The sequence below is a fragment of the Macaca nemestrina genome, chromosome 7 (assembly GCF_043159975.1).
Source record: "Macaca nemestrina isolate mMacNem1 chromosome 7, mMacNem.hap1, whole genome shotgun sequence".
NCBI classification, from domain to species: Eukaryota; Metazoa; Chordata; class Mammalia; order Primates; family Cercopithecidae; genus Macaca; species Macaca nemestrina.
Window position 1 is genome coordinate 83,573,391 of NC_092131.1, and position 26,295 is coordinate 83,599,685.

Here is a 26,295-nt window from a genome sequence, read left to right on the forward strand (position 1 = left end):
TAGATGGGTCTAGTAGATGGTGGCCATACTTTGTTACTACCTTGTGTATTGCTCTACCATGGCCCTCCCCAAACTGTACTCTGGCTCCTGGCATTTGTCTCTTCAACCAGACGGTCAGCTCTCTAAGGGAAGGAGACACATCTCCAACATGCTTGGTTCCAGCACAAACTGCTAAAGAAACTATCCTGATGGATTTAGCAGCATGGCCTTGAGGCATTGGGGTTCTATCACTGGGAACTCAGGTTTCTGGTGCTTCAGTACCTCTACTGGCTGATACCATATCCTACAGTTCACTTCATATGCTTGGGTTCCTGCTCTGGGCTGAATAGGTAGTCTACTCTGAGTCATCAGCTGTGGGTGCTGATGTGGTCACTGCATGATTTTCACACAAGCACCCAGAGGACGTCATCAGGCAGAAGCAGTGGGGGTGGGCAGCATTCACAGAAAATCTGTGATGAGACACCACAAAACCAGAGGGGAACATGAAGTCACTGAGCCTGCTCCACCTCTTTCCTCTCCCAAGAGCTAAAAGAGAGCAAGGAGGAAACAACAGCAGCTCCAACCAGGACAGCCTTTCTGAGAACATGCAACCAATCCTGCTCCTGCTGGCCTTCCTCCTGCTGCCCAGGACAGATGCAGGTGAGTGATCGTCTCCACCCTCGGGGGCCCAACCCCATCCCATAGGTCTCCTGCCCTTTCTCCACATTCCTGATCCATCTATCTACCAGGAATGTTCTGAACTCCAGCTCCCATTGTACCAAGACCCCCCAGGTGTGATGCTGGATAAGCTATCAGCAGGAATGGCAGAGCAGAAGGCTGTTCTCAAGAAGAGCCAGTGGGTACTATCCCCTCTCCAGAGCCCACCTTTGTCACCTGGAGAGTGGGACTTTCCTAGAAGTAAATGGCAGAGGATGGGAAACTAGAAAAGAGAAATATTAAATTATTCTAGAGTAGGCCTGGCTTCTGTTTCTGGGATAACACAGGTCCTTCTCTCACCGTCTACTTAGGAGAGAAACCCAGAGCTCAGCTGACAGCAGAACTGGTGCAATCACTGTCCTCAGAACACTGTTAATGTGTTTGCTCAGTCCCATTCTCCAACTCTGCTTTTCTTCCCTGGCCTTTGGTGGCTCCCCTCTTTCCAAGAATGAGGCACTATGGCAAGCCTGAACTTCCCTGTTTTCTAGAATTCCACCAGCACTGCTCTGCCAGCCCTCATCCAGAGGCTAACTGGAGCCAGTCCATCATGCAGCCATGAACATTTATTGGGCACCCACTACATGTCAGGCTCTAGGAAATAGCATATGACAGTATCTAGATCCCTCCACTTATGCCCTGGCTATTAGAAAGCAGCACTATCCTAGAAACCATGGGACTCATAGGTCTTGGAAACCCACCTGAAACAAAGCAAAGTCAGGAAAGGAATGATCAGGAGCCTCTGGGATTTCACTGTCCCTAAGACAGGTATGCTTGCCTTCGACTACATATGGAAGAAAGATTTACAGACCAAAGTCTGCTGTTCTTCCCTTTTACAGAGCAGGAAATTGAAACCCCTTCCTCCAGGCCCCTCCCAACTCCAGGCTATCCCAGGTTCCCAAATGCCCAGGAATTCTGGAGCCATCAAGCAGGTGCCCACCCAGCAGATTCCGTGGGTGCACACAAGCAGAGAGACTTTTCCTTCAGGGGAGATCATCGGGGGACATGAGGCCAAGCCCCACTCCCGCCCCTACATGGCTTATCTTATGATCTGGGATCAGATGTCTCTGAAGAGGTGCGGTGGCTTCCTGATACGAGAGGACTTCGTGCTGACAGCTGCTCACTGTTGGGGAAGGTGAGGAGCAGAAAACAGCCCATACTTTCCCGGAAACACTCCACAGAGACCCCTGCCTTCTTCCCAAGGAGCTCCTTGGGCTCCTGGGAACACATATGCCAGGAGGGCTCCTTAGAGGGTGAGAAAAGGGCAGGTAAGTTTGTGGAAAGGGGGGAAGGTTGGTTCCAGAGGCGCTGCTGAAGTAAGAAACAGCAGAGTGACCAACCCTGCCATATTTAGAACCGGGGGCATACTTTGGCATAAGAATACAAACTGAAGCAATTCCACCGGTGTTTCAAGGGGGAACCGACCCCTGAGAAACATGGTGCAATTACCAGAATTCCAATTCCTGGGGACAGACTGTCCCCTTAACTTCCCCTCAGCTGCGGCCCTGCCCCAGCTGTCACCTGCTCTTCACTGTCTCTGGGCTGTGTCCTCTGTGACTCCGCCCCCATCCTCACTCTGCTCTCTGTGCAGCTCCATAAATGTCACCTTGGGGGCCCACAATATCAAGGAACAGGAGCGGACCCAGCAGATTATCCCTGTGAAAAGAGCCATCCCCCACCCAGCCTATAATCCTGAGAACTTTTCCAACGACATCATGCTACTACAGGTGAGGCACACTCCTGCCACTCTTGCTCTTCTTGAGCAAGAAGTCCAGTTGGTTCCACTCCCACTGTGATGCAGGCCCTTCCCTCCTTTCCATCCTGGCCTTTTGGTTAATTCCTGTGCCTCAGAGGAGAGAGAAGACAGCATAGTCCCATCACTGTGTCAGGGCCCAGAAGTTCATTGGCTGACCTGAACTTTCTTGCCTCTTCCCCACCAGCTGGAGAGAAAGGCCAAGCGGACCACAGCTGTGCAGCCCCTCAGGCTACCTAGGAACAAGGCCCAGGTGAAGCCAGGGCAGGCGTGCGATGTGGCCGGCTGGGGACAGACGACCCCCGATGGAAAATACTCACACACACTGCAGGAGGTGAAGTTGACAGTGGAGGAAGATCAAACGTGCAAATCCCGCTTAGGCCATTATTACGACAGTACTGTTGAGTTGTGCGTGGGGGACCCAGAGATTCAAAAGGCTTCCTTTAAGGTGAGACTATGCATCTACCTGGATTGGCTCTGGGGAGAAAGATGTTTGGGGAAGATCTGAGACCTGCAGACCTAAGTAGTGGGGGACTCCTTCACCCACTAGACTGTGATCTTTCTCTCTGGAAAGAGAAAAGGGGACTAGACAGAGCTGGGGAGAAATTAGGGCCTCTGCAAACTTACAAGGAGGCTTATGGTGGATGGTGCTCCTTTGGAAGGATGAATTTGCAACACTCTACCCACTCCAGGTCACAGATATTAGGAAACTGTGCCCACTGGGAATGCAGTAATTATAACCAGGTGTGTCTTCAGAGGTCAGTACCCAACGTGGTTAATGGGCTGGTCCTCCATGGTGGATATCAGCCCTCCTTGCCCACTTCTGGGTCCTTAAACAGCCAACGGTCCCACATTCCTGCAATCTCAGGATCTGGGGGAGATGACGGAGGCTGGCCGCTGGGATGAGGTGAAGCAGTAACAATTTCCAGAGCCAGAGCTTGGCAGCTGGGAGCCACCAGCAGCCTGCCCTGCCCTCTCATCTCCCACATGCACGCTGTGCAAGTTGGCCTTTTCTAAGTGGGGGCTTGAGATGGCAGAGAGGGCAGGACCCAGAGGAGCATCAGTTCAGTCCTTCCACTCTCTATTCACAGGGGGACTCTGGAGGCCCCCTTGTGTGTAACAAGGTGGCCCAGGGCATTGTCTCCTATGGACAAAGAAATGGCAAGCCTCCACGAGTCTGCACCAAAGTCTCAAGCTTTGTACGCTGGATAAAGAAAACCATGAAACGCCACTAACTACAGAAAGCAAACTAAGCCCCCGCTGTGATGAACCACCTTCTCAGAGCCGAGTCCAGATTTACACTGGGAGAGGTGCCAGCAACTGAATAAATACTTCTTGGTTGAGTGGAAAGGCTGGTTTATCGTTTATTCATTGACCCTCATTCTCAGGCACCAGTTCTGTGCTATGCAGGCCAATGACACAATTTTGCTGTCTTCTGCTTTCTCCTCTCCCCTCACCCCTTGCCACCTTCCCAAACCCCCACGCAAAGCTGCTATTCAGCTCTTTCCTATCCACACCAGTTTCTCTAGGGCCTGCCCTTCTGCCAGGGCTGAAGCTGAGCACCATCAGGAGACAACATGGACCACTTTGGTCCTGGGGCTTAGCGAAAACTTCTTACCTCCTTCTCCAGTGTTACATGACAGAGAAAAAAGGTATAATACCATGGGACCTAACTCCTCATCCCCCACTGGGGCTCCTCATTCTCCCCCAGGCTTAGTTTCTCTACCCTCCTCTGAGCTCAAAGCTCAACTCGTCCTCCAGCCTCTTGGCTGCCCCTTCTCTTCATCCCTGCTGAGTGTTCTCAGAATCCACCAACTTTTGTCCTCTCCAGTCCACGCTGACCTGATCTGGGCCCTTCCTCATATCTACCCACCTAAGATACCCAGAGACCCATGTGGTTCCATAAGGGCCTTGCCACTGAGATGCCAGCTCATCTCATGCCCTGGCAGAGAGGGGCCTCAGAAAAACCAGGCCTGTGTGGCACCAGGTAAGACCCATGGAGGACAAGGCTGGCAAGGTCTCTCTCCAACCCTTGGCTCCATCTCTCCCCTAGGTAGAGCCAGCTCAACCCCTCCCATCCAGCCCAGTGTCCTCCCATACACTCAAGGTTCACTGCCCACCTGGGCAGTCAGCAGGCTGAGCCCCTTTAAACCTGTTCCTCTTGGTCACTGCTGGCCTCTAGGCTAAGATTCCCTGCTAGCCACCTGGGCTACATCAGCCCTTTGGGTTCAAAAGGACTCCTTTCTGCAGAAGGACTGGAAAGCACAATCTTTTCTATCAATCAACAAACAAATACTCATTGAGCACTATGTACCAGGCATAGAGGGTAGTAAGAGAACACAATAACAGACTCTATCATCTGAACCCAAGTGAAACTGACAATGTTGAGAATTACCATCCAAATTGTTTCACTCCCTTTCTATCCTTCAGATTAGTTCACAAGATCGAGACATATATGGAAATCCATGCGATTAAAGTATTTGTATCTTATTTTTATTTCTGGTTTTTCTGAGGCCCCTCTCTGCCAGGGCATGAGGTGGCCTGGCATCTCAGTAGCAAGGCCCTTATGGAACCACGTGGGTCTCTGGGTATCCTAAGTGGGAAGATATGAAGAAAGGCCAGCTATTCATACAGTTTGTATGAATATTGTCATGTGTGACTCCAGAAAAACAATGTATGGGATTTGAAAACGACTTTAATCATTTACTTTCCAGACATGAAGTTGTCAAACTGTTCAATGGAGCATCGTCTTCACCTAGGGGAAGCATAGCAGGGCAGGAAGAAGACAACTAGGGCAGGCTTATTTTCATTTGTTTAAAAAGTAGCAAGGATGGCTGTATGCATGTTCTCACTCATAGGTGGGAACTGAACAATGAGATCACTCGGACTCAGGAAGGGGAACATCACACACCGGGGCCTATCATGGGAAGGGGGGAGGGGGGAGGGATTGCATTGGGAGTTATACCTGATGTAAATGATGAGTTGATGGGTGCAGCACAGCAACATGGCACAAGTATACATATGTAACAAACCTGCACGTTATGCACATGTACCCTACAACTTAAAGTATAATAATAATAAATAAATTTAAAAAAAAAAAGTAGCAAGGATGAACGTTATTATAAAGATTCAAATTGTAGGAAAAACACCCATTTGATTGGACCACCAGAAGCATAATCCCTGTCATTACACAAGCTCCTACCTGTACAGAATGAAACTAGAATCAGGAAGGCTCACGAAGGCTGAGAAAATGGAGCAATGCCTCTATTGTTTAGGCCACTTGATTACTGCTACATTTGTAGTTTCCAAAACTACCTGGACTTGTGAATGTTAGGAAGTTCTTGGCTTGGAGGTCACCGATAAGAGTATATGACATTTTGTTGAATGAGGGTTGCCCTGTGTTAAGCTCACCCTGCTAAACACTCCCAGCAGTCACCTCTCCAAGGTCTTGCCGCTAATATGGAGTACTGCCTGGGAGTTGAACAGAAGCACTAGCTCTAGGTTAGTGCTTCCCTGTCCCAAATATACACAGCACTACACTATTGTGGCATGGAGTAAAATCTCCCTCAGGATCATGTAACTATCAAGGTCATGCCCTTTCTCATCTCAGTGTGCACTAAGCATGCTGCAACACAATCCCTTTTTTTTTTTTTTTTTTTTTTTTTTTTTTTTTTTTTTGACAGAGTTTCACTCTGATCAGCCAGGCTGGAGTGCAGTGGCGCAATCTCAGCTCACTGCAACCTGTGCCCCCTGGGTTCAAGCAATTCTCCTACCTCAGCCTCCTGAGTAGCTGAGATTACAGGCATGCACCATCACACCCGACAGATCTTTGTATTTTTAGTAGAGACAGGGTTTTACCATGTTAGCCAGGCTGGTCTTGAACTCCTGACCTCAAGTGATCTGCCCACCTCAGCCTCCCAAAGTGCTGAGACTACAGGTGTGAGCCACCACACCCAGCCGCAACTCAATCTCTTAATCTTGGGCACTTTTATAAAATAAGTGGGTGTCACACAGTTTCTGATTTGGAACTGGGAAAAAAAAAAATCCCTGCACCTAAGAAATACTAATGACTTGGCTCCTTCCTTGGAAAAGGAAAACACAGGAAGCAAAACAAAATAATAGTATTTTTTAAAGTTGCCTGGTCACGTCCATAATCAGTTTAGGTATGATACTTACTTTGGGGAAATGGTTCTGTGGTTTAAAACAAGTTTGAAAACCATTGTTGTAGGCCTTTATCCACTTCTGAGCAAGAAGAAAGAAACAAAGTTTCAGGAAAGGGTAGTGACTGACTGAAGATATCACAGAAGTTAGGACAGAGCCTGAACAGAGCCCACGCCCCTGATGACCAGGCCAGAAAGTAGCTTTAAAAGTCTTCTAATGCTCACCCCAAGATGACTTTCTGGAATCTCCAGACAATAATTAAGTTTGTGCTCAGACACCTCCCTGGAGAGAAAGACTGTGGACTTCTCCAGCAGCTATTTAGTGAGAAGTATTCAAAGCAATTCCCTTTGGTAAGCTGAAATCTGTCCACAGGTGTATTTAGGTGGACTCAGAGGCAGGTAAGTACTTTAAACATGCTGACTCCTTCAAATCTCCTTGGTCTGTGGAAGTTTGCCCCCAACCCCTACCATATGAAGAAATAATCTTTCCCTTGCTTAAAATCTCTATAGTGTACCTACTGACTCTAGGAAAGGAAATGCCTCAGCCCACTGAGATCCACTCCCACCATGCTTCTTTTTCTCCAGGGCCACAGGAAGAATCAGGTCCCAGCACAACCAGGGAGAGAACTGCCAAGTGGGCTCATGGAGGATATAGACTCCAAAGAAAGCAAAATCTTGTTAATTTGTTTCTGGGAATATGTATTGTTATGACTGCCTTCCCAGCCCACCACTATGCTTCTCCCAGTACCACTCTTTGTGAACTTACACAACTTATAGGGTTTACTTCTTATCTTGGTAACCCACACAAGATTGTTTTTGACCAACTAACATATGCTACCATGGCAGCAATGTACCATATCACTTAGAAGCAGCTGACCTGAGAGAATTGCAGAATAGCTTATTGAAGACTGAAAATAATGACAGCTGAGAAAAGCTACCTGCAAGATTGGGATGCTGTGCTACAGGATGTAGCATATGCTTTTAAGCAGTAATAAATATATAGTGTCGGTTCTTTCATAGCTAGAATACATGGTTTTGGAAACAAAGGACGTTTCCAAACATTCCTTGCCCCTCTGATTAGGAGTTACCCCCCTGGTTATTAAACCTAATGAGCCACATTTAGAGTTTTTGTTTCTGTCTCCATAATCTTGAGCTTTGCTGGTCTAGAGGTCTCAATTCCTGAGAAGGAAATCAACAGTCAGATAAGTAGGTTACTTTACTAGCTGGGTGATTAATCCTGATTGCCATGGGAAGATGGGATTCACTGAGATACCTCTTAATATTTCCATGACCATTAGTGAAGGTAATTGGAAGACTACTATAGCCCAATAAGATAAGACTACTAAGACCCTTTATTTATTTTTTATTTTTTTATTATACTTTAAGTTCTAGGGTACCTGTGCACAACATGCAGGTTTGTTACATATGTATACATGTGCCATGTTGGTGTGCTGCACCCATCAACTCGTCAGCACCCACCAACTCGTCATTTACATCAGTTATAACTCCCAATGCCATCCCTCCCGCCTCTCCGCTCCCTATAATAGGCCCTGGTGTGTGATGTTCCCCTTCCCATGTCCAAGTGATCTCATTGGTCAATTCCCACCTATGAGTGAGAGCATGCGGTGTTTGGTTTTCTGTTCTTGTGAAAGTTTGCCAAGAATGATGGTTTCCAGCTGCACCCATGTCCCTACAAAGGACACGAACTCATCCTTTTTTATGACTGCATAGTATTCCATGGTATATATGTGCCACATTTTCTTAATCCAGTCTGTCACTGATGGACATTTGGGTTGATTCCAAGTCTTTGCTATTGTGAATAGTGCCACAATAAACATACGTGTCCATGTGTCTTTATAGCAGCATGATTTATAATCCTTTGGGTATATACCCAGTAATACGATGGCTGGGTCATATGGTATTTCTTGTTCTAGATCCCTGAGGAATCACCATACTGTTTTCCACAATGGTTGAACTAGTTTACAATCCCACCAACAGTGTAAAAGTGTTCCTATTTCTCCACATCCTCTCCAGCACCTGTGGTTTCCTGACTTTTTAATGGTTGCCATCCTTACTGGTGTAAGATGGTATCTCATTGTGGTTATGATTTGCATTTCTCTGATGGCGAGTGATGATGAGCATTTTTTCATGTGTCTGTTGGCTGTATGAAAGTCTTCTTTTGAGAAATTTCTGTTCATATCCTTTGCCCACTTTTTGATGGGGTTGTTTGTTTTCTTCTTGTAAATTTGTTTGAGTTCTTTGTAGGTTCTGGATATGAGTCCTTTGTCAGATGAGTAGATTGCAAAAATTTTCTCCCATTCTGTAGGTTGCCTGTTCACTCTCATGGTAGTTTCTTTTGCTGTGCAGAAGCTCTTTAGATTAATTAGATCCCGTTTGTCAATTTTGGCTTTTGTTGCTGTTGCTTTTGGTGTTTTAGACATGAAGTCCTTGCCCATGCCTATGTCCTGAATGGTATTACCTAGGTTTTCTTCTAGGGTTTTATGGTATTAGCACTAACATTTAAGTCTCTAATCCAGCGTGAATTAATTTTCGTGTAAGGAGTAAGGAAAGGATCCAGTTTCAGCTTTCTACTTATGGCTAGCCAATTTTCCCAGCACCATTTATTAAATAGGGAATCCTTTCCCCATTTCTTGTTTTTGTCAGGTTTGTCAAAGATCAGATGGCTGTAGATGTGTGGTATTATTTCTGAGGGCTCTGTTCTGTTCCATTGGTCTATATCTCTGTTTTGGTACCAGTACCATGCTGTTTTGGTTACTGTAGCCTTGTAGTATAGTTTGAAGTCAGGTAGCCTGATGCTTCCAGCTTTGTTCTTTTGACTTAGGATTGTCTTGGCAATGCAGGGTCTTTTTTGGTTCCATATGAACTTTAAAGCAGTTTTTTCCAATTCTGTGAAGAAAGTCATTGGCAGCTTAATGGGGATGGCATTGAATCTGTAAATTACCTTGGACAGTATGGCCATTTTCACGATATTGATTCTTCCTATCCATGAGCATGGTATGTCCTTCCATTTGTTTGTGTCCTCTTTTATTTCACTGAGCAGTGGTTTGTAGTTCTCCTTGAAGAGGTCGTTTACATCCCTTGTAAGTTGGATTCCTAGGTATTTTATTCTCTTTGAAGCAATTGTGAATGAAAGTTCATTCATGATTTGGCTCTCTGTTTGTCTGTTACTGGTATATAAGAATACTTGTGATTTCTGCAAATTAATTTTGTATCCTGAGACTTTGCTGAAGTTGCTTATCAGCTTAAGGAGATTTTGGGCTGAGATGATGGGATTTTCTAAATATACAATCATGTCATCTGCAAACAGGGACAATTTGACTTCTTCTTTTCCTAACTGAATACCATTTATTTCTTTCTCTTGCCGGATTGCCCTAGCCAGAACTTCCAACACCATGTTGAATAGGAGTGGTGAGAGAGGGCATCCCTGTCTTGTGCCGGTTTTCAAAGGGAATGCTTCCAGTTTTTGCCCATTCAGTATGATATTGGCTGTGGGTTTGTCATAAATAGTTCTTATTATTTTGAGATATATTCCATCAATACCGAATTTATTGAGAGTTTTTAGCATGAAGAGTTGTTGAATTTTGTCAAAGGCCTTTTCTGCATCTATTGAGATAATCATACAGTTTTTGTCTTTGGTTCTGTTTATATGCTGGATTATGTTTATTGATTTGCATATGTTGAACCAGCCTTGCATCCCAGGAATGAAGCCAACTTGATCATGGTGGATAAGCTTTTTGATGTGCTGCTGAATTCGGTTTGCCAGTATTTTATTGAGGATTTTTACATCGATGTTCATCAGGGATATTGGTCTAAAATTCTCTTTTTTTGTTGTGTCTCTGCCAGGTTTTGGTATCAGCATGATGTTGGCCTCATAAAATGAGTTAGGGAGGATTCCCTCTTTTTCTATTGATTGGAATAGTTTCAAAAGGAATGGTACCAGCTCCTCCTTGTACCTCTGGTAAAATTCGGCTGTGAATCCGTCTGGTCCTGGACTTTTTTGGTTGGTAGGCTATTAATTATTGCCTCAATTTCAGAACTTGCTATTGGTCTATTCAGGGATTCAACTTCTTCCTGGTTTAGTCTTGGGAGAGTGTAAGTGTCCAGGAAATTATCCATTTCTTCTAGGTTTTCTAGTTTATTTGCAGAGAGGTGTTTATAGTATTCTCTGATGGTAGTTTGTATTTCTGTGGGGTCAGTGGTGATATCCCCTTTATCATATTTTATTGCGTCTATTTGATTCTTCTCTCTTTTCTTCTTTATTAGTCTTGCTAGTGGTCTATCAATTTTGTTGATCTTTTCAAAAAACCAACTCCTGGATTCATTGATTTTTTGGAGGGTTTTTTGTGTCTCTATCTCCTTCAGTTCTGCGCTGATCTTAGTTATTTCTTGCCTTCTGCTAGCTTTTGAATGTGTTTGCTCTTGCTTCTCTAGTTCTTTTAATTGTGATGATAGGGTGTCAATTTTAGGTCTTTCCTGCTTTCTCTTGTGAGCATTTAGTGCTATAAATTTCCCTCTACACACTGCTTTAAATGTGTCCCAGAGATTTTGGTATATTGTATCTTTGTTCTCATTCGTTTCAAAGAACATCTTTATTTCTGCCTTCATTTCATTATGTACCCAGTAGTCATTCAGGAGCCGGTTGTTCAGTTTCCATGTAGTTGAGCAGTTTTGATTGTGTTTGTTAGTCCTGAGTTCTAGTTTGATTGCACTGTGGTCTGAGAGACAGTTTGTTATAATTTCTGCTCTTTTACACTTGCTGAGGAGTGCTTTACTTCCAACTATGTGGTCAATTTTGGAATAAGTGTGATGTGGTGCTGAGAAGGTATATATTCTGTTGATTTGGGGTGGGGAGTGCTGTAGATGTCTATTAGGTCCGCTTGGTACAGAGTTCAGTTCTATTCCTGGATATCCTTGTTAACTTTCTGTCTCGTTGATCTGTCTAATGTTGACAGTAGGATGTTAAAGTCTCCCATTATTATTGTATGGGAATCTAAGTCTCTTTGTAAGTCTTTAAGGGCTTGCTTTATGAATCTGAGTACTCCTGTATTAGGTGCATATATATTTAGGATAGTTAGCTCTTCCTGATGAATTGATCCCTTTCCCATTATGTAATGGCCTTCTTTGTCTCTTTTGATCTTTGATGGTTTAAAGTCTGTTTTATCAGAGACTAGGATTGCAACCCCTGCTTTTGTTGTTGTTGTTGTTGTTGTTGTTCTCCATTTGCTTGGTAGATCTTCCTCCATCCCTTTATTTTGAGCCTATGTGTGTCTCTGCATGTGAGATGGGTCTCCTGAATACAGCAAACTGATGTATCTTGACTCTTTATCTAATTTGCCAGTCTGTGTCTTTTATTTGGACCATTTAGACCATTTACATTAAGGTTAATATTGTTATGTGTGAACTTGATCCTGTCATTGTGATATTAGCTGGTTATTTTGCTCGTTAGTTGATGCAGTTTTTTCCTAACATCGACGGTCTTTACATTTTGGCATGTTTTTGCAATGGCTGGTACCGGTTGTTCCTTTCCATGTTTAGTGCTTCCTACAGGGTCTCTTGTAGGGTAGGCCTGGTAGTGACAAAATCTCTAAGCATTTGCTTGTCTGTAAAGGACTTTATTTCTCCTTCACTTATGAAACTTAGTTTGGCCAGATATGAAATTCTGGGTTGAAAACTCTTTTAAGAATGTTGAATACTGGTCCCCACTCTCTTCTGGCTTGTAGAGTTTCTGCCGAGAGATCTGCTGTTAGACTGATGGACCTGCCTTTGTGTGTAACCCGACCTTTCTCTCTGGCTGCCCTTAACATTTTTTCCTTCATTTCAACTTTGGTGAATCTGACAATTATGTGTCTTGGAGTTGCTCTTCTCGAGGAGTATCTTTGTGGCATTCTCTGTATTTCCTGAATTTGAATGTTGGCCTGCCTTACTAGGTTGGGGAAGTTCTCCTGGATGATATCCTGAAGAGTGTTTTCCAAATTGGTTCCATTTTCCCCCTCACTTTCAGGCACACCAATCAGACGAAGATTTGGTCTTTTCACATAATCCCATATTTCTTGGAGGCTTTGTTCATTTCTTTTTCCTCTTTTTTCTCTAGACTTCTCTTCTCACTTAATTTCATTCATTTGATCTTCAATCATTGATACCCTTTCTTCCAGTTGATCAAGTCAGTTACTGAAGCTTGTGCATTTGTCACGTATTTCTTGTGTCATGGTTTTTATCTCTGTCAGTTCGTTTATGGCCTTCTCTGCATTGATTATTCTAGTTATCCATTCTTCCGCTCTTTTTTCAAGATTTTTTAGTTTCTTTGCACTGATTACGTAGTTCCTCCTTTAGCTCTGAAAGGCTGATTGACTGAAGCCTTCTTCTCTGCACTCATCAAAGTCATTCTCCATCCAGCTTTGATCCGTTGCTGGCGATGAGCTGCATTCCTTTGGAGGGGGAGATGCACTCTGAATTTTTGAATTTCCAGCTTTTCTGCCCTGCTTTTTTCCCATCTTTGTGGTTTTATCTGCCTTTGATCTTTAATGATGGTGACATACTGATGGGGTTTTGGTGTGGGTGTCCTTTCTGTTTGTTAGTTTTCCTTCTAACAGTCAGGACCCTCAGCTGTAGGTCTGTTGGAGTTTGCTTGAAGTCCACTCCAGACCCTGTTTGCCTGGGTATCAGCAGCGGAGGCTCCAGAAGATAGAATATTGCTGAACAGTGAGTGTTGCTGTCTGATTCCTGCTCTGGAAGCTTCGTCTCAGGGGTGTACCCCACCGTGTGAGGTGTGAGGTGTCGGTCTGCACCTAGTGGGGGATGTCTCCCAGTTAGGCTACTCAGGGGTCAGGGACCCACTTGAGCAGGCAGTCTCTCCGTTCTCAGATCTCAACCTCCGTTATGGGAGATCCACTGCTCTCTTCAAAGCCGTCAGACAGGGTCACTTACCTCTGCCGAGGTTTCTGCTGCTTTTTGTTTAGCTATGTCCTGTACCCAGAGATGGAGTCTACAGAGACAGGCAGGCCCCCTTGAGCTGCAGTGGGCTCCACCCAGTTCAAACTTGCCAGCAGCTTTGTTTACCTACTTAAGCCTCAGCAATGGCGGGCGCCCCTCCCCCAGCCTTGCTGCTGCCTTGCAGTTAGATCTCAGACTGCTGTGCTAGCAATGAGGGAGGCTCCGTAGGCATGGGACCCTCCCGTCCAAGTGTGGGATATAATCTCCTGGTGTGCCATTTGCTAAGACCCTTGGTAAAGTGCAGTATTAGGGTGGGAGTTACCCAATTTTCCAGGTGTTGTGTGTCTCAGTTTCCCCTGGCTAGGAAAAGGGATTCCCTTCCCCCTTGTGCTTCCCAGGTGCAGTGATGGCTCACCCTGCTTCAGCTCTCGCTGGTCGGGTTGCACCAGCTGACCAGCACCGATTGTCTGGCACTCCCCAGTGAGATGAACCCAGTACCTCAGTTGAAAATACAGAAATCACCCATCCTCTGTGTCGCTCGTGCTAGGAGCTGTAGGCTGGAGCTGCTCCTGTTCGGCCATCTTGCTTTCAAATCCTGAGATTCTTTAAAAGGAACTTTGGAGTCACTGCACCAGACAAGGAATCATACTAGATAGGCTTCTTGAGATAAAGTCTTCTGCACAGCTTCTCAGAGATGCTATAACACCCATCCACATAATGACTTCCCAGCCTTCTTGGCCAAGGGTCCTTCCAACCTTTACTCAGACACCTCCTTAGAGAGAGGTCCTGAGGTCATCAGACTCACGTGCCATGACAGCTGAGCTGAGATCTGCCTACATATGACCTTCACTATTTACAAGACAAAATAGTGAAAAAGTTGCATTTGGATACAAGTGTGTTCTGAGGGATTCCATTCTCCTTGGTGTACTAATGTTTCTTTTAAAGTGCTAATAATAGCTCCCATTTAGAATTTTAAATAACATAACAAATGTAAAGTAACTAATGTGTCCTCTGGATCATGGTAAATAATGAATACATTTAACTCCCTTTACCTTCTCCCTTTGCTATTTTTTCCATACCAGGATTTATACATTTTTAAAAAACTAAATCTGCTATCAAATGACAGCTTTAAATTTAGTTTTAAAATTTGTTATTGTATATACTTATGGGGTATAAAGTGATGTTATGGTATATATATATATACACAATGTACAGTGATTAAATCAAGTCAAATAACATTTTACCACCTCAAATACTTAACATTTTTTGTAGTGAGAACATTTGAAATTTACTCTCTTAGCAATTTCAAAACATACAATACATTATTATTATTAACTATAGCCACCATGATGTACAACAGATCTTTAAAAACTTATTCTTCCTGCCTAACTGAAACTTCGTACTCTTTGACCAACATCTTTCCATTCCCCCACTTCCCAGTCTCTGGTAATCACCATTACAGACTCTGCTTCTATGAGTCCAATTGCTTTAGACTCCACATAATAAATGAGATCATGCATCATTTGGCTTTCTGTGCCTGGCTTATCTTGCTTAGCATGATGTCTTACAGGTTAGTCCATGTTGTGGCAAATAACAGAATCTCATTCTGTGTTAAGGCTGAATACTATTCCACTGGGTATATATACCACATTTTCCTTATCCATTCATGCACTGATAGACACTTAGGTTGTTGATTCCATATATTGGCTATTGTAAATAGTGCCACAATGAGCATGAGAGTGCAACTATCTCTTTGACATACTGATTTCGAATCCTTCGGCTATACCTCAGAAGTGAGATTGCAGGATCATATGATAATTCTACTTTTAGTCTTTTGAGGAACTCCATACAGCTTTCCATATGGCCACATTAATTACATTCTCATCAACAGTGTACAATGATTTCCTTTTCTCTACATCCTCACCAAAACTTATTATTTTTTCTCTTTTTGATAATAGCCATTCTGACAGGTATAAAGTGATAGCTCATTGTAGTTTTAATTTGCACTTTTTGATGATTAGTAATGTTGAGAATTTTTTCATATATCTGTTGGCCAGTTGCATGTCTTCTTTGGAAAAATGTCTGTTCAGATCCTTTGCCCATTTTTAAATTGGGATTTTTGGTTTCTTGCTATTGAGTTGTTTGAATTCCTTATATATTTTGGATATAAATCCCTAAATAGATTTAAGGCTCACAAATACTTTCTCCAAACAAAGCCTCCAGCTTTATTCTTTTTACTCAAGATTGCCTTGGCTATTATAATTTTTTTACATATTTGGCTGTCCTTGAGCAACCTCCATGAGGTGTGGCAGTCACAAAGCCATGTCTCCGTGTACGTGCTGCCAGAAAAGTCTTGAGGGTTGGTTCCTAACAGACTCACAGGGTTGCACTGCCATATTAAATTTACACAAACCATTCATTTTCAAACTTTCAGACTCAGAAAATTTCATCATCACATCAAGATCAGAGCCATATGTTAGGCTGGACTTACATGAGCCAAGATTAGAAAATTATGCATACAACCAAATCACCATATTTTGATGAGAAACTGTTGTCATAGGCCTAAATTTCTCAAGTTTTCTATATGATTACCTAAGCATCTGTGAAGGCTTCTGTCACCCCACTTGAGCTTGGATACCACGTACTAGATCACTCCCCCCTTGCATGAATGTCTTCCTCACTATAAGTGGCTTCCACTCCCACTGCTAGACTGCCCTCCCACAGGAAGGGCCTCCTCACCTTACATGTATTCTGACATCCCAAGCCCACTGGAGTTGCTTAGTGCAGGGTGTCCAAGCCCATGTGGGGTTAGGAGTGTGACCACATTGGAAGAAGGCCTGGTGTGAGTGCTTTCCCCACCCCACACAGATCTAGGCACCCTACTCTAGATTGCTGTGGCTACCCACCCTGTCAAGGTCACTGTTGACACTGTGCTTTGTTTCTTTCACAAAAGCTTTGTTGCTTTTTAAAAGAACTGGAATCAAGATACTTAGAACCAACAAGATTTTCAAGGTCATGACCCTTCTTTTTTCTTCCATTATGAGGGTATAACCAGGAAAATTTGTTAAGCAAACAGTACAGTAGTCCTCCCCTATCTGCCAGGAATAAGCGTTAAGACCCTCAGTGGATGTGAGAAACCACAGGTAATACTGAAACCTATATACTGTATACTATGCTTTCTCTTATATATATATACCTGTGATTAATTTATAAATTAGGCATAGTAAGAGATTAACAATAGTAACTAATAATAAAGTAGAATGGAGATGTGGAAAGATGGCAGAATAAGAACAGCTCTGGTCTTCAGTTCCCAGTGAGACCAATGCCGAAAGCAAGTGATTTCTGCGTTTCCAACTGAGGTATCCTGTTCACCTCATTGGGACTTGTTAGGTGTGGGTGCAGCCCATGAAGGGTGAGCAGAAGCAGGGTGGGGCGTTGCCTCACTCAGAAAGTGCAAGGAATTGGGGGGTCTCCCTATCCCAGTCAAGGGAAGCCATGAGGAACTGTGCTATCCAGTCCAGATACTACACTTTTCCCATGGTTTTTGCAATCCGCAGACCAGAAGATTCCCTTGTGTGCCTACAAAACCAGGACCCTGGGTTTCAAGGACAAAACTGGGCAGCTGTTTGGGCAGACACCAAGCTAGCAGCAGGAGTTTTTTGTTTTTGTTTTTGTACCCCAGTGGCACCTGGAACCCCAATGAGACAGAACCGTTCACTCCCCTGGAAAGGGGGCTGAAGCCAGGGAGCCAAGTGGTCATGCTCAGTGGGTCCCACTCCCACAGAGTCCAGCAAGCTAAGAACCACTGGCTTGAAATTCTCACTGCCAGCACAGCAGTCTGAAATCAACATGGGAAGATCGAGCTTGGTGGAGTAAGGGGTGTCCATCATTACTGAGGTTTGAGTAGGCGGTTTTCCCTTGATAGTGCTTAGGAGGCCAGGAAGGTTGGACTGGGCAGAATTCACCACAGTCTGCCAAAGTGGCTGTGGCCAGACTGCCTCTCTAGATTCCTCTTCACTGAGCAGGGCATCTCTGAAAGAAAGACAGCAGCCCCAGTCAGGGGCTTATAGATAAAACTCCCATCTCCCTGGGACAAAGCAACTGGGAGGAGGGGTGGCTGTGGGCACAGCCTCAGCGGACTTAAACGTTCCTGCCTGCTGGCTCTGAAGAGAGCAGCAGATCCTGACAAAGAGGGTCCTCCCAGCACAGCACTCAAGCACTGCTAAGGGACAGACTGCTTTCTCAAGTGAGTTCCTGACTGGGACAAATCTCCCAAAAGGAGGTGACAGATACCTCATACAGGAGAGCTCCAGCTGACCTCAGGCAAGTGCCCTTCTGGGATGAAGCTTCCAGAGGAAGGACCAGGAAACAACCTTTGCTATTCTTCAGCCTCCACTGGTGATACCCAGGTAAATAGGATCTGGAGTGGACCTCCAGCAAACTGTAGGAGACCTGCAGAGAGAAGATTTCTGTGAGAAGAAAAACTAACAAACAGCAATAACATCAACATCAACAAAAAGGAACCACACACAAACACACACACACACACACACACAAAGCCCATCCAAAGTAAATCCACGAAGATGAGGAAAAAGCAGTAAAAAATGCTAAAAATTTCAAAAACCAGAATGTCTCTTCTCCTCAAAATGATCACAATTCCTCTCCAGCAAGGATACAAAACTGGACAGAGAATGAGATTGACAAATTGGCAGAAGTAGACTTCAGGAGGTGGGTAATAACAAATTCCTCTGAGCTAAAGGATCATGTTCTAACCCAATGCAAAGAAACTAAGAAACTTGAAAAAAGATTAGACTAATTGCTAACTAGAATAACCAGCTTAGAGAAGAACATACATGACCTGATGGAGCTGAAAAACACAGCATGAGAACTTCATGAAGCTAACACAAGTATCAACAGCAGAATCGATCAAGCAGAAGAAAGGATATGAGAGACTGAAGATCAACTTACTGAAATACGGTGTGAAGACAAGATTAGAGAAAAAAAAAATAAAAAGGAAAGAACAAAGCCTCCAAGAAATATGGGACTATGTGAAAAGACCAAACCTATGATTGATTGAGGTCCCTGAAAGTGATGGGGAGAATGGAACCAAGGTGGAAAACACACTTCAGGATATTAACCAGGAGAACTTCCCCAACCTAGCAAGGCAGACCAACATTCAAGTTCAGGAAATACAGAGAACATCACTAAGATACTCCTCAGGAAGAGCAACCACAAGACACATAATCATCAGATTCTGCAAGGTTGAAATGAAGGAAAAATATTAAGGGAGCCAGAGAGAAAGGTCAGGTTACCTACAAAGGGAAGCCCATGAGACTAACTGCTGATCTCTTTGTAGAAACCCCATAAGCCAGAAGAGAGTGGGGACCAATATTCAACATTCTTAAAGAAAAGAATTTTCAACCCAGAGTTTCATATCCAGCCAAATAGAGTTTCATAAGTGAAAGAGAAATAAAATCCTTTACAGACAAGCAAATGCTGAGAGATTTTGTCACCACCAGGCCTGTCTTACAAGACCTCCTGAAGAAAGCACTAAATATGGAAAGGAAAAACCAGTACTAGCCACTGCAAAAACACACCAAAATATAAAGACCAATGACATTATGAAGAAACTCCATCAACTAATGTGCAAAATAACTAGTTAGCAAAATGATGACAGGATCAAATTCATAACAATATCAACCTTAAATGTAAATGGGCTAAATGCCCCAATTAAGAGGCACAGATTGGCAAATTGGATAAACTGTCAAGAACCATCGCTGTGCTTTATTCATGAGACTCATCTCACATGCAAAGACACACATAGGCTCAAAACAAAGAGATGGAGGAATATTTACCAGGCAAATGGAAAGCAAAAAAAGCAGGGGTTGCAATCCTGGTCTCTGATAAAACAGACTTTAAACCAACAAAGATCCAAAGAGACAAAGAAGGCCATCATATACTGGTAAAGGGATCAATTTAACAAGAAGAGTTAACTGTCTTAAATATATATGCACCCAATACAGGAGCACCCAAATTCATAAAGCAAGTCCTTAGAGACCTACAAAGAGACTTAGACTCCTGCACAATAATAGTGAGAGACGTTAACACCCCACTGTCAATATTAGACATATCTGGACCAAGCAGACCTAATAGACATCTACAGAACTCCCCACCCCAAATCAACAGAATATACATTCTTCTCATCACCACATCGCACTTATTCTAAAATCAACCACATAATTGGAAGTGAAAGACTCCTCAGCAAATGCAAAAGAAATGAAATCATAAAAAACAGTCTCTCAGACCACAGTGCAATCAAATTAGAACTCAGGATTAAGAAACTCACTCAAAACCATGCAGCTCCATGGAAACAGAACAACCTGCTCCTGAATGACTACTGGGTAAATAACGAAATTAAGGCAGAAATAAGTTATTTAAAACCAATGAGAACAAAGAAACAACATACCAAAATCTCTGGGACACAGCTAAGGCAGTGTTAAGAGGGAAATTTATAGCACTAAATGCCCACATCAGAAAGCAAGAAAGATCTAAAATCGACACCCTAACATCACAATTAAAAGAATTAGAGAACCAAGAGCAAACAAATTCAAAAGCTAACAAGAGACAAGAAATAACTAAGATCAGAGCAAAACTGAAGGAGATAGAGACATGAAAACCCCTTCAAAAAATCAATGAATCCAGGGGTTGCTTTTTTGAAAGATCAACAAAATAGATAGACCACTAGTCAGACTAATAAAGGAGAAAAGAGAGAAGAATCAAATAGACACAATAAAAAATGATAAACGGGATATCACCACTGATCCCATATAAATACAAACTACCATCAGAGAATACTATAAACACCTCTGTGTAAATAAACTAGAATATCTAGTAGAAATGGTTAAATTCCCGGACACATACATCCTCCCAAGACTAAACCAGGAAGAAGTCAAATCCCTAAATAGGCCAGTAACAAATTCTGAAATTGAGGCAGTAATTAACAGCCTACCAACCAAGAAAAAGCCCAGGACCAGATGGATTCATAGCTGATTTCTACCAGAGGTACAAAGAGGAGCTGGTACCATTCCTTCTGAAACTATTCCGATCAACAGAAAAAGAGTGACTCCTCCCTAACTCCTTTTATGAAGCTAGGATCATCCTGATTCCAAAACCTGACAGAGATATAACAAAAATAAAAATTCAGACCAATACCCCTGATGAACATAGATGCAAAAATCCTCAATAAAATACTGGCAAACCAAATCCAGCAGCACACCAAAAAGCTTATCCATCACGATCAAGTCGGCTTCATTCCTGGGAGGCAAGGCTGGTTCAATATACATAAATCAATAAACATAATCCATCATGTAAACAGAACCAATGACAAAAACCACATGATTATCTCAATAGATGCAGAAAAGGCCTTCAATAAAATTCAACACCTCTTCATGTTAAAATCTCTCAATGAACTAGGTATTGATTAAACATATCTCAAAATAATAAGAGCTATTTATAACAAACCTATAGCCAATATCATACTCAATGGGCAAAAGCTGGAAACATTCCCTTTGAAAATTGGCACAAGACAAGGATGCCCTCTCTCACCACTCTTATTCAACACAGTATTGGAAATTCTAGCCAGGGCAATCAGGCAAGATAAAGAAATAAAGCATATTCAAATATGAAGAAAGGAAATCAAATTGTCTGTTTGCAGATGACATGATTGTATATTTAGAAAATCCCATCATCTCAGCCCAAAAACTCCTTAAGCTGATAAACAACTTCAGCAAAGTTTCAGGATACAAAATAAATGTGCAAAAATCACAAGCATTCCTGTACACCAATAATAAAGCCAAGAGTCAAACCATGAGTGAACTCCTATCCACAATTGCTACAAAGAAAATAAAATACCTAGAAATACAACTTACAAAGGACATGAAGGACCTCTTCAAGGAGAACTACAAACCACTACTCAAGGAAACAAGAGAGGACACAAACAAATGGAATAAAATTCCATGCTCATGGATACGAAAAATCAATATCATTAAAATGGCCACACTGCCCAAAGTAATTTATAGATTCAATGCTATTCTTATCAAACTACCAACAGGACACCAGGAAAGTCAATGGTAGACTTTCCTCACAGAACTAGAAAAAAACTACTTTAAATTTCATATAGAACCAAAACATTGTCCGTATAGCCAAGACAATCCTAAGCAAAAAGAACAAAGTTGGAGGCATCATGCAACCTGACTTCAAACTATACTACAAGGCTACAGTAGCCAAAACAGATACATAGACTGATGGAACAGAACAGAGGCCTTGGAAATAACACCACACATCTACAACCATCTGACAAACCTGACAAAAACAAGAAATGGGGAAAGGATTCCTTATTTAATAAATGGTGCTAGGAAAACTGACTAGTCATATGCAGAAAACTGGAACTGGACCCCTTCCTTACACCTTATACAAAAATTAACTCAAGATGGATTAAAGACTTAAACATAAAACCTAAAAGCATAAAAACCCTAGAAGAAAACCTAGGCAATACCATTCAGGACACAGGCATGGGCAAAGACTTTGTGACGAAAACACCAAAATCAATGGCAACAAAAGCCAAATTGACAAATGGGATCTAATTAAACTAAAGAGCTTCTGCACAGCAAAAGAAACTATCATCAGAATGAACATACGACCTAGAGAATGGGAGAAAAATGTTGCAATCCATCCATCTGACAAAGGGTTAATATCCAGAATCTACACAGAACTTAAACGAATTTACAAGAAAAAAATAAACAACCCCATCAAAAATGAGCAAAGGATATGAACAGATACTTCTCAAAAGAAGACATTTATGCAGCCAACAAACGTGGGGAAAAAAAAAAACTCATCATCACTGGTCAGTAGAGAAATGCAAATCAAAACCACAATGAGATAGCATCTCACGCCAGTTAAAATGGCAATCATTAAAATGTCAGGAAACAACAGATGCTGATGAGGATGAGGAGAAATATCTTTACACTGTTGGTGGGAGTGTAAATTAGGTCAACCATTGTGGAAGACAGTGTGGTGACTCCTCGAGCATCTAGAACCAGAAATACCATTTAACCCAGCAATCCCATTACTGGGTATATACCCAAAGGATTAGAAATCATTCTACTATAAAGATACATGCACACGTATGTTTATTGCAGCACTATTTACAATAGCAAAGGCTTGGAACCAACCCAAATGCCCATCAATGATAGACTGGATAAAGAAAATGTGGCACATATACACCATGGAATACTATGCAACCATTAAAAAGAATGAGTTCACATCCTTTGCAGGGACATGGATGAAGCTGGAAACCATCACTCTCAGCAAACACAGAAACAGAAAACCAAACACCACATGTTCTCACTCGTAAGTGGGAGTTAAACAATGAGAACACATGGACACAAGGAGGGGGACATTACACACCGGGGCCTATCGGGGGGTGGGGGGCAAGAGGAGGGAGAGCATTAGGACAAATACCTAATGCATGTAGGGCTTAAAACCTAGATGACAGATTGATAGGTGCAGCAAATCACCATGGCACATGTATACTTATGCAACAAACCTGTATGTTCAGCACATGTATCCCAGAACTTAAAGTAAAATTTAAAAACTAGAACAATTATAACAATATATTCTAATAATGTTATGTAAATCTGGTTTCTCTCTTAAACTATCTTACTGTTTTCAGAGCACTGTTGACCATGGGTAACAAAAACTGCAGAAATTGAAACCACAGATAAAGGAAGACTATTGTACAAGGATATCAGAAATGTGTCCTAGACAGAAATGTGAGGATACTATTTGACTCCCTGGCATCAGTTTTTACTTCACATGGAATTAGTAATTCACTAAAGAGATTGTCTTTCTGGAAAACAAACCCTCCTTCCATTCATAGTACACAAAGTTTAGACAAAGCAGACCTCAGTCTATCAAAAAACTAAGCCCAAGGCTTATACCAATCATAGTAGTTTCAACTCTTCTCTGACAAATCCTTCATGCACCTAAAGCAATATGGCAGATTGTACTTTCTGTAATGACTGCCACTGCACATCTCCCATCCCACCAGCTCTTCTTACATGACTTCAACACTCCTCTCACTGAGAGGCAAAGCCTATGTCCCTTTCTTTTAAATCTGGGAGGGGGCTTTAGATTGCTCCAAGCAATGGAATACTGTAGAATGGACACCATATGACTTCAAAGTCTAGGTAACAAAAAGGACACAGCTTCTGCCTGGCTCACTTTTTGGGAGGATGATCACTCTGGGAAAGCCAGCCATCAGGTTGTGAGAAACAATCCTGTGCAGTGAAGCAACACAGGGAGGCCGTCATGGAGAAGATACGAAGCTCCCAGCATCTACTGCTGAACCTGTGAATGGGTGAACCTTCAAATGATTCCAGCCTCCAGGCTTCAAGTCACCCCTGCTGACATGGAGGGGAGCAGTGACAAGCCATCCACACCAACCCTGATCAAATTGCAGGCTTGTGGGCAAAGTAAATTTTGTTATTGTTTTATATGACTAAAATCTTTCGTGTTGAAGCACACCTTCTTCTGCATTTCTCCACACCACTCTTTCCATTCCTCTAAGCATGACCTTCACCATTCTTACCTAATCACTAGTGCTTTTGTCTCCTCCACCAGAGCCAAGGAATCTCATCTCCAGTATCTGTAAGTCTTACACAGAAAAGGGCCCCATAAGAGCTCTAGAAAAATCTTTGACCCTCTTTTTTTCCAGATTCCAGGGAATTTGGTGGTGTAGTGGTTAATATCAGACGCTCTGGAATCAAACTGTGATGCTCAAACCCTGGCTACTCCCTCCTCATAGTGTGAGATTGAGCAAGTTTCTTAACTTCTCTTGATCACAACTTTTTCATGTAAAAATAGAGATAGTATCAATACCTACCTTACATAATTGCTGGGATAATTCTATGATAGGATGAACATAAAGTACTTAAAAACGTAAGGACTCAGTAAATTCTCGTTGTTGTTATGATATAGAGTATTTTCTCATTTATTCAGCAAACTAATTAGCCATGTACTCTTTATAAGGCACGTTTTAAGTTTTTTTCTTGCACTTCTTACAGTGTTTCATTTCAATCAACTTTAACATAATCAAGTCACAGATTTTTTGGCCATTATTTTATAACAATTTATTGTTTTAGTCATTTAAAACCATAACAATATTTACTTTGCCCACAATCTTCAGTTGCTTATTGATTGTATAGTTAGGCAGGCCAGTTAGAAATGTGATAAGCTCTGATATCCCCCAGCTTACAGGCACGAGCTCTCCTCAAAATATTAGAGAAAATGTATCCCAGCTCACATGTTTTGCACATCTGTGTTCTTCTGACCCTGTGACCCAGCCCTGACTGCCATTAGACCCCCTGATCTGACCCCAAATGACAAACTATATACGTAATCTCTCCCTGGTACCTATACTCAGCATGTGGAGTGAGCCAGCTTAGCCGGTATCATCTAGTACACCACACACAGTTCCTGGGGACCCAGACCAGTTACCTCAGGATGTTATTTCCATCAGCCAGCCACTAGGTGAGTGGACCAGAAACAAAACCACCAATCTAAGGTGGCTGTACAAATTCCGAATCAGATAAGTGTGGAAACATCACTAACACAACAAACACATAATAGGTACTGTCAATAATAGAACCTATAAATTTAAAAAAGAAAGAGAAAAGAAACATAAAACATGACTTGTTTTTAACTTTCCTTCAGAGCCAATGAGTCAAGTCTTCTTCCATTATCAGAGGAGGTGAAGATGCAGAAGAGAGCGGCCACGCTGGAAAGAGTGAATGAGAGTGGCAGGAGCCCCAGGGGAGGGACCTTGCCTCTTCAGAACACTGAAGCAGTGACAAGCGAAAAGAAGAAACCTTAGTAAACTGATTAAAGAGAGTTCATCTCCTCCATGAGACACAGGCCAGACCTGGATAATAAGGATGGTGATAGATAGCCCTGGAAATAGATATTATTTTCCTTGCATCACATCACTTTGGCCCACTGTGCCTTGAGCTGCCCCTCGAGTGCCCAGGCACCCAAGCACCTCTCAGCTTTTCTCTCAGGATGTTCTCTGGAGCTGTAAAAATTTGCTCTGTCAAAGAGCAGTCTTAGCCCTCAAGTGAGAAAGAATTAATGCTCCTAGAGACAACACTCAACCAACTGGGAATGGGACTTATCAGGCAAATGACCCAGCCTCCTGAATTTTGGAAAGACAATGCTGACATCCATTCTTTATGGATTCTCAAAGAGTCCCCAGCAGGATTCAGCTCCAGATGCCCACAGCAGTAGGTAGCTCGGTAATGCACTCAAGGTTAGCTCTCCTTATTTTCCCTGTCTCATTCTTCCTACTTCCTTGCTCCAGTCTCTTGGAATTATCTCAGAAAAAAAATTAATTATCTCTAACTAAATCCTTGGTTTGTTTTTTGAACGAAAGACTCAAACTAAAATCCAACTGTATTGCGTTGAATAGTGTCCCCCCAAATTTATGTTCACCCACCACCTATGAACGTGACACCATTTGGAAGCAGGGTTTTTGCAGATGTAACTAAGTTAAAATAAGGTCATACTTGATTAAGAGGGACCCTAATGAAATGACTGGCATCACTTTAAAACAGGCAAATGTGGACACAGACACACAGAGAACATCACCCAACAACAGATACAGAGATTGGAGCAATGCATCTA

General features: G+C 42.7%; 1 protein-coding gene across 1 annotated transcript; it reads left to right on the forward strand.

The window, feature by feature from the left end:
• Window positions 1–531: 531 nt before the first annotated feature.
• GZMB (granzyme B) lies at window positions 532–3,796 on the forward strand. The gene is given in 5 exon segments (NM_001305934.1): window positions 532–639; window positions 1,681–1,828; window positions 2,285–2,420; window positions 2,634–2,894; window positions 3,538–3,796. Coding segments are annotated over 5 exon segments (744 nt in total). The 5' UTR covers window positions 532–584; the 3' UTR covers window positions 3,682–3,796.
• Window positions 3,797–26,295: the final 22,499 nt, after the last annotated feature.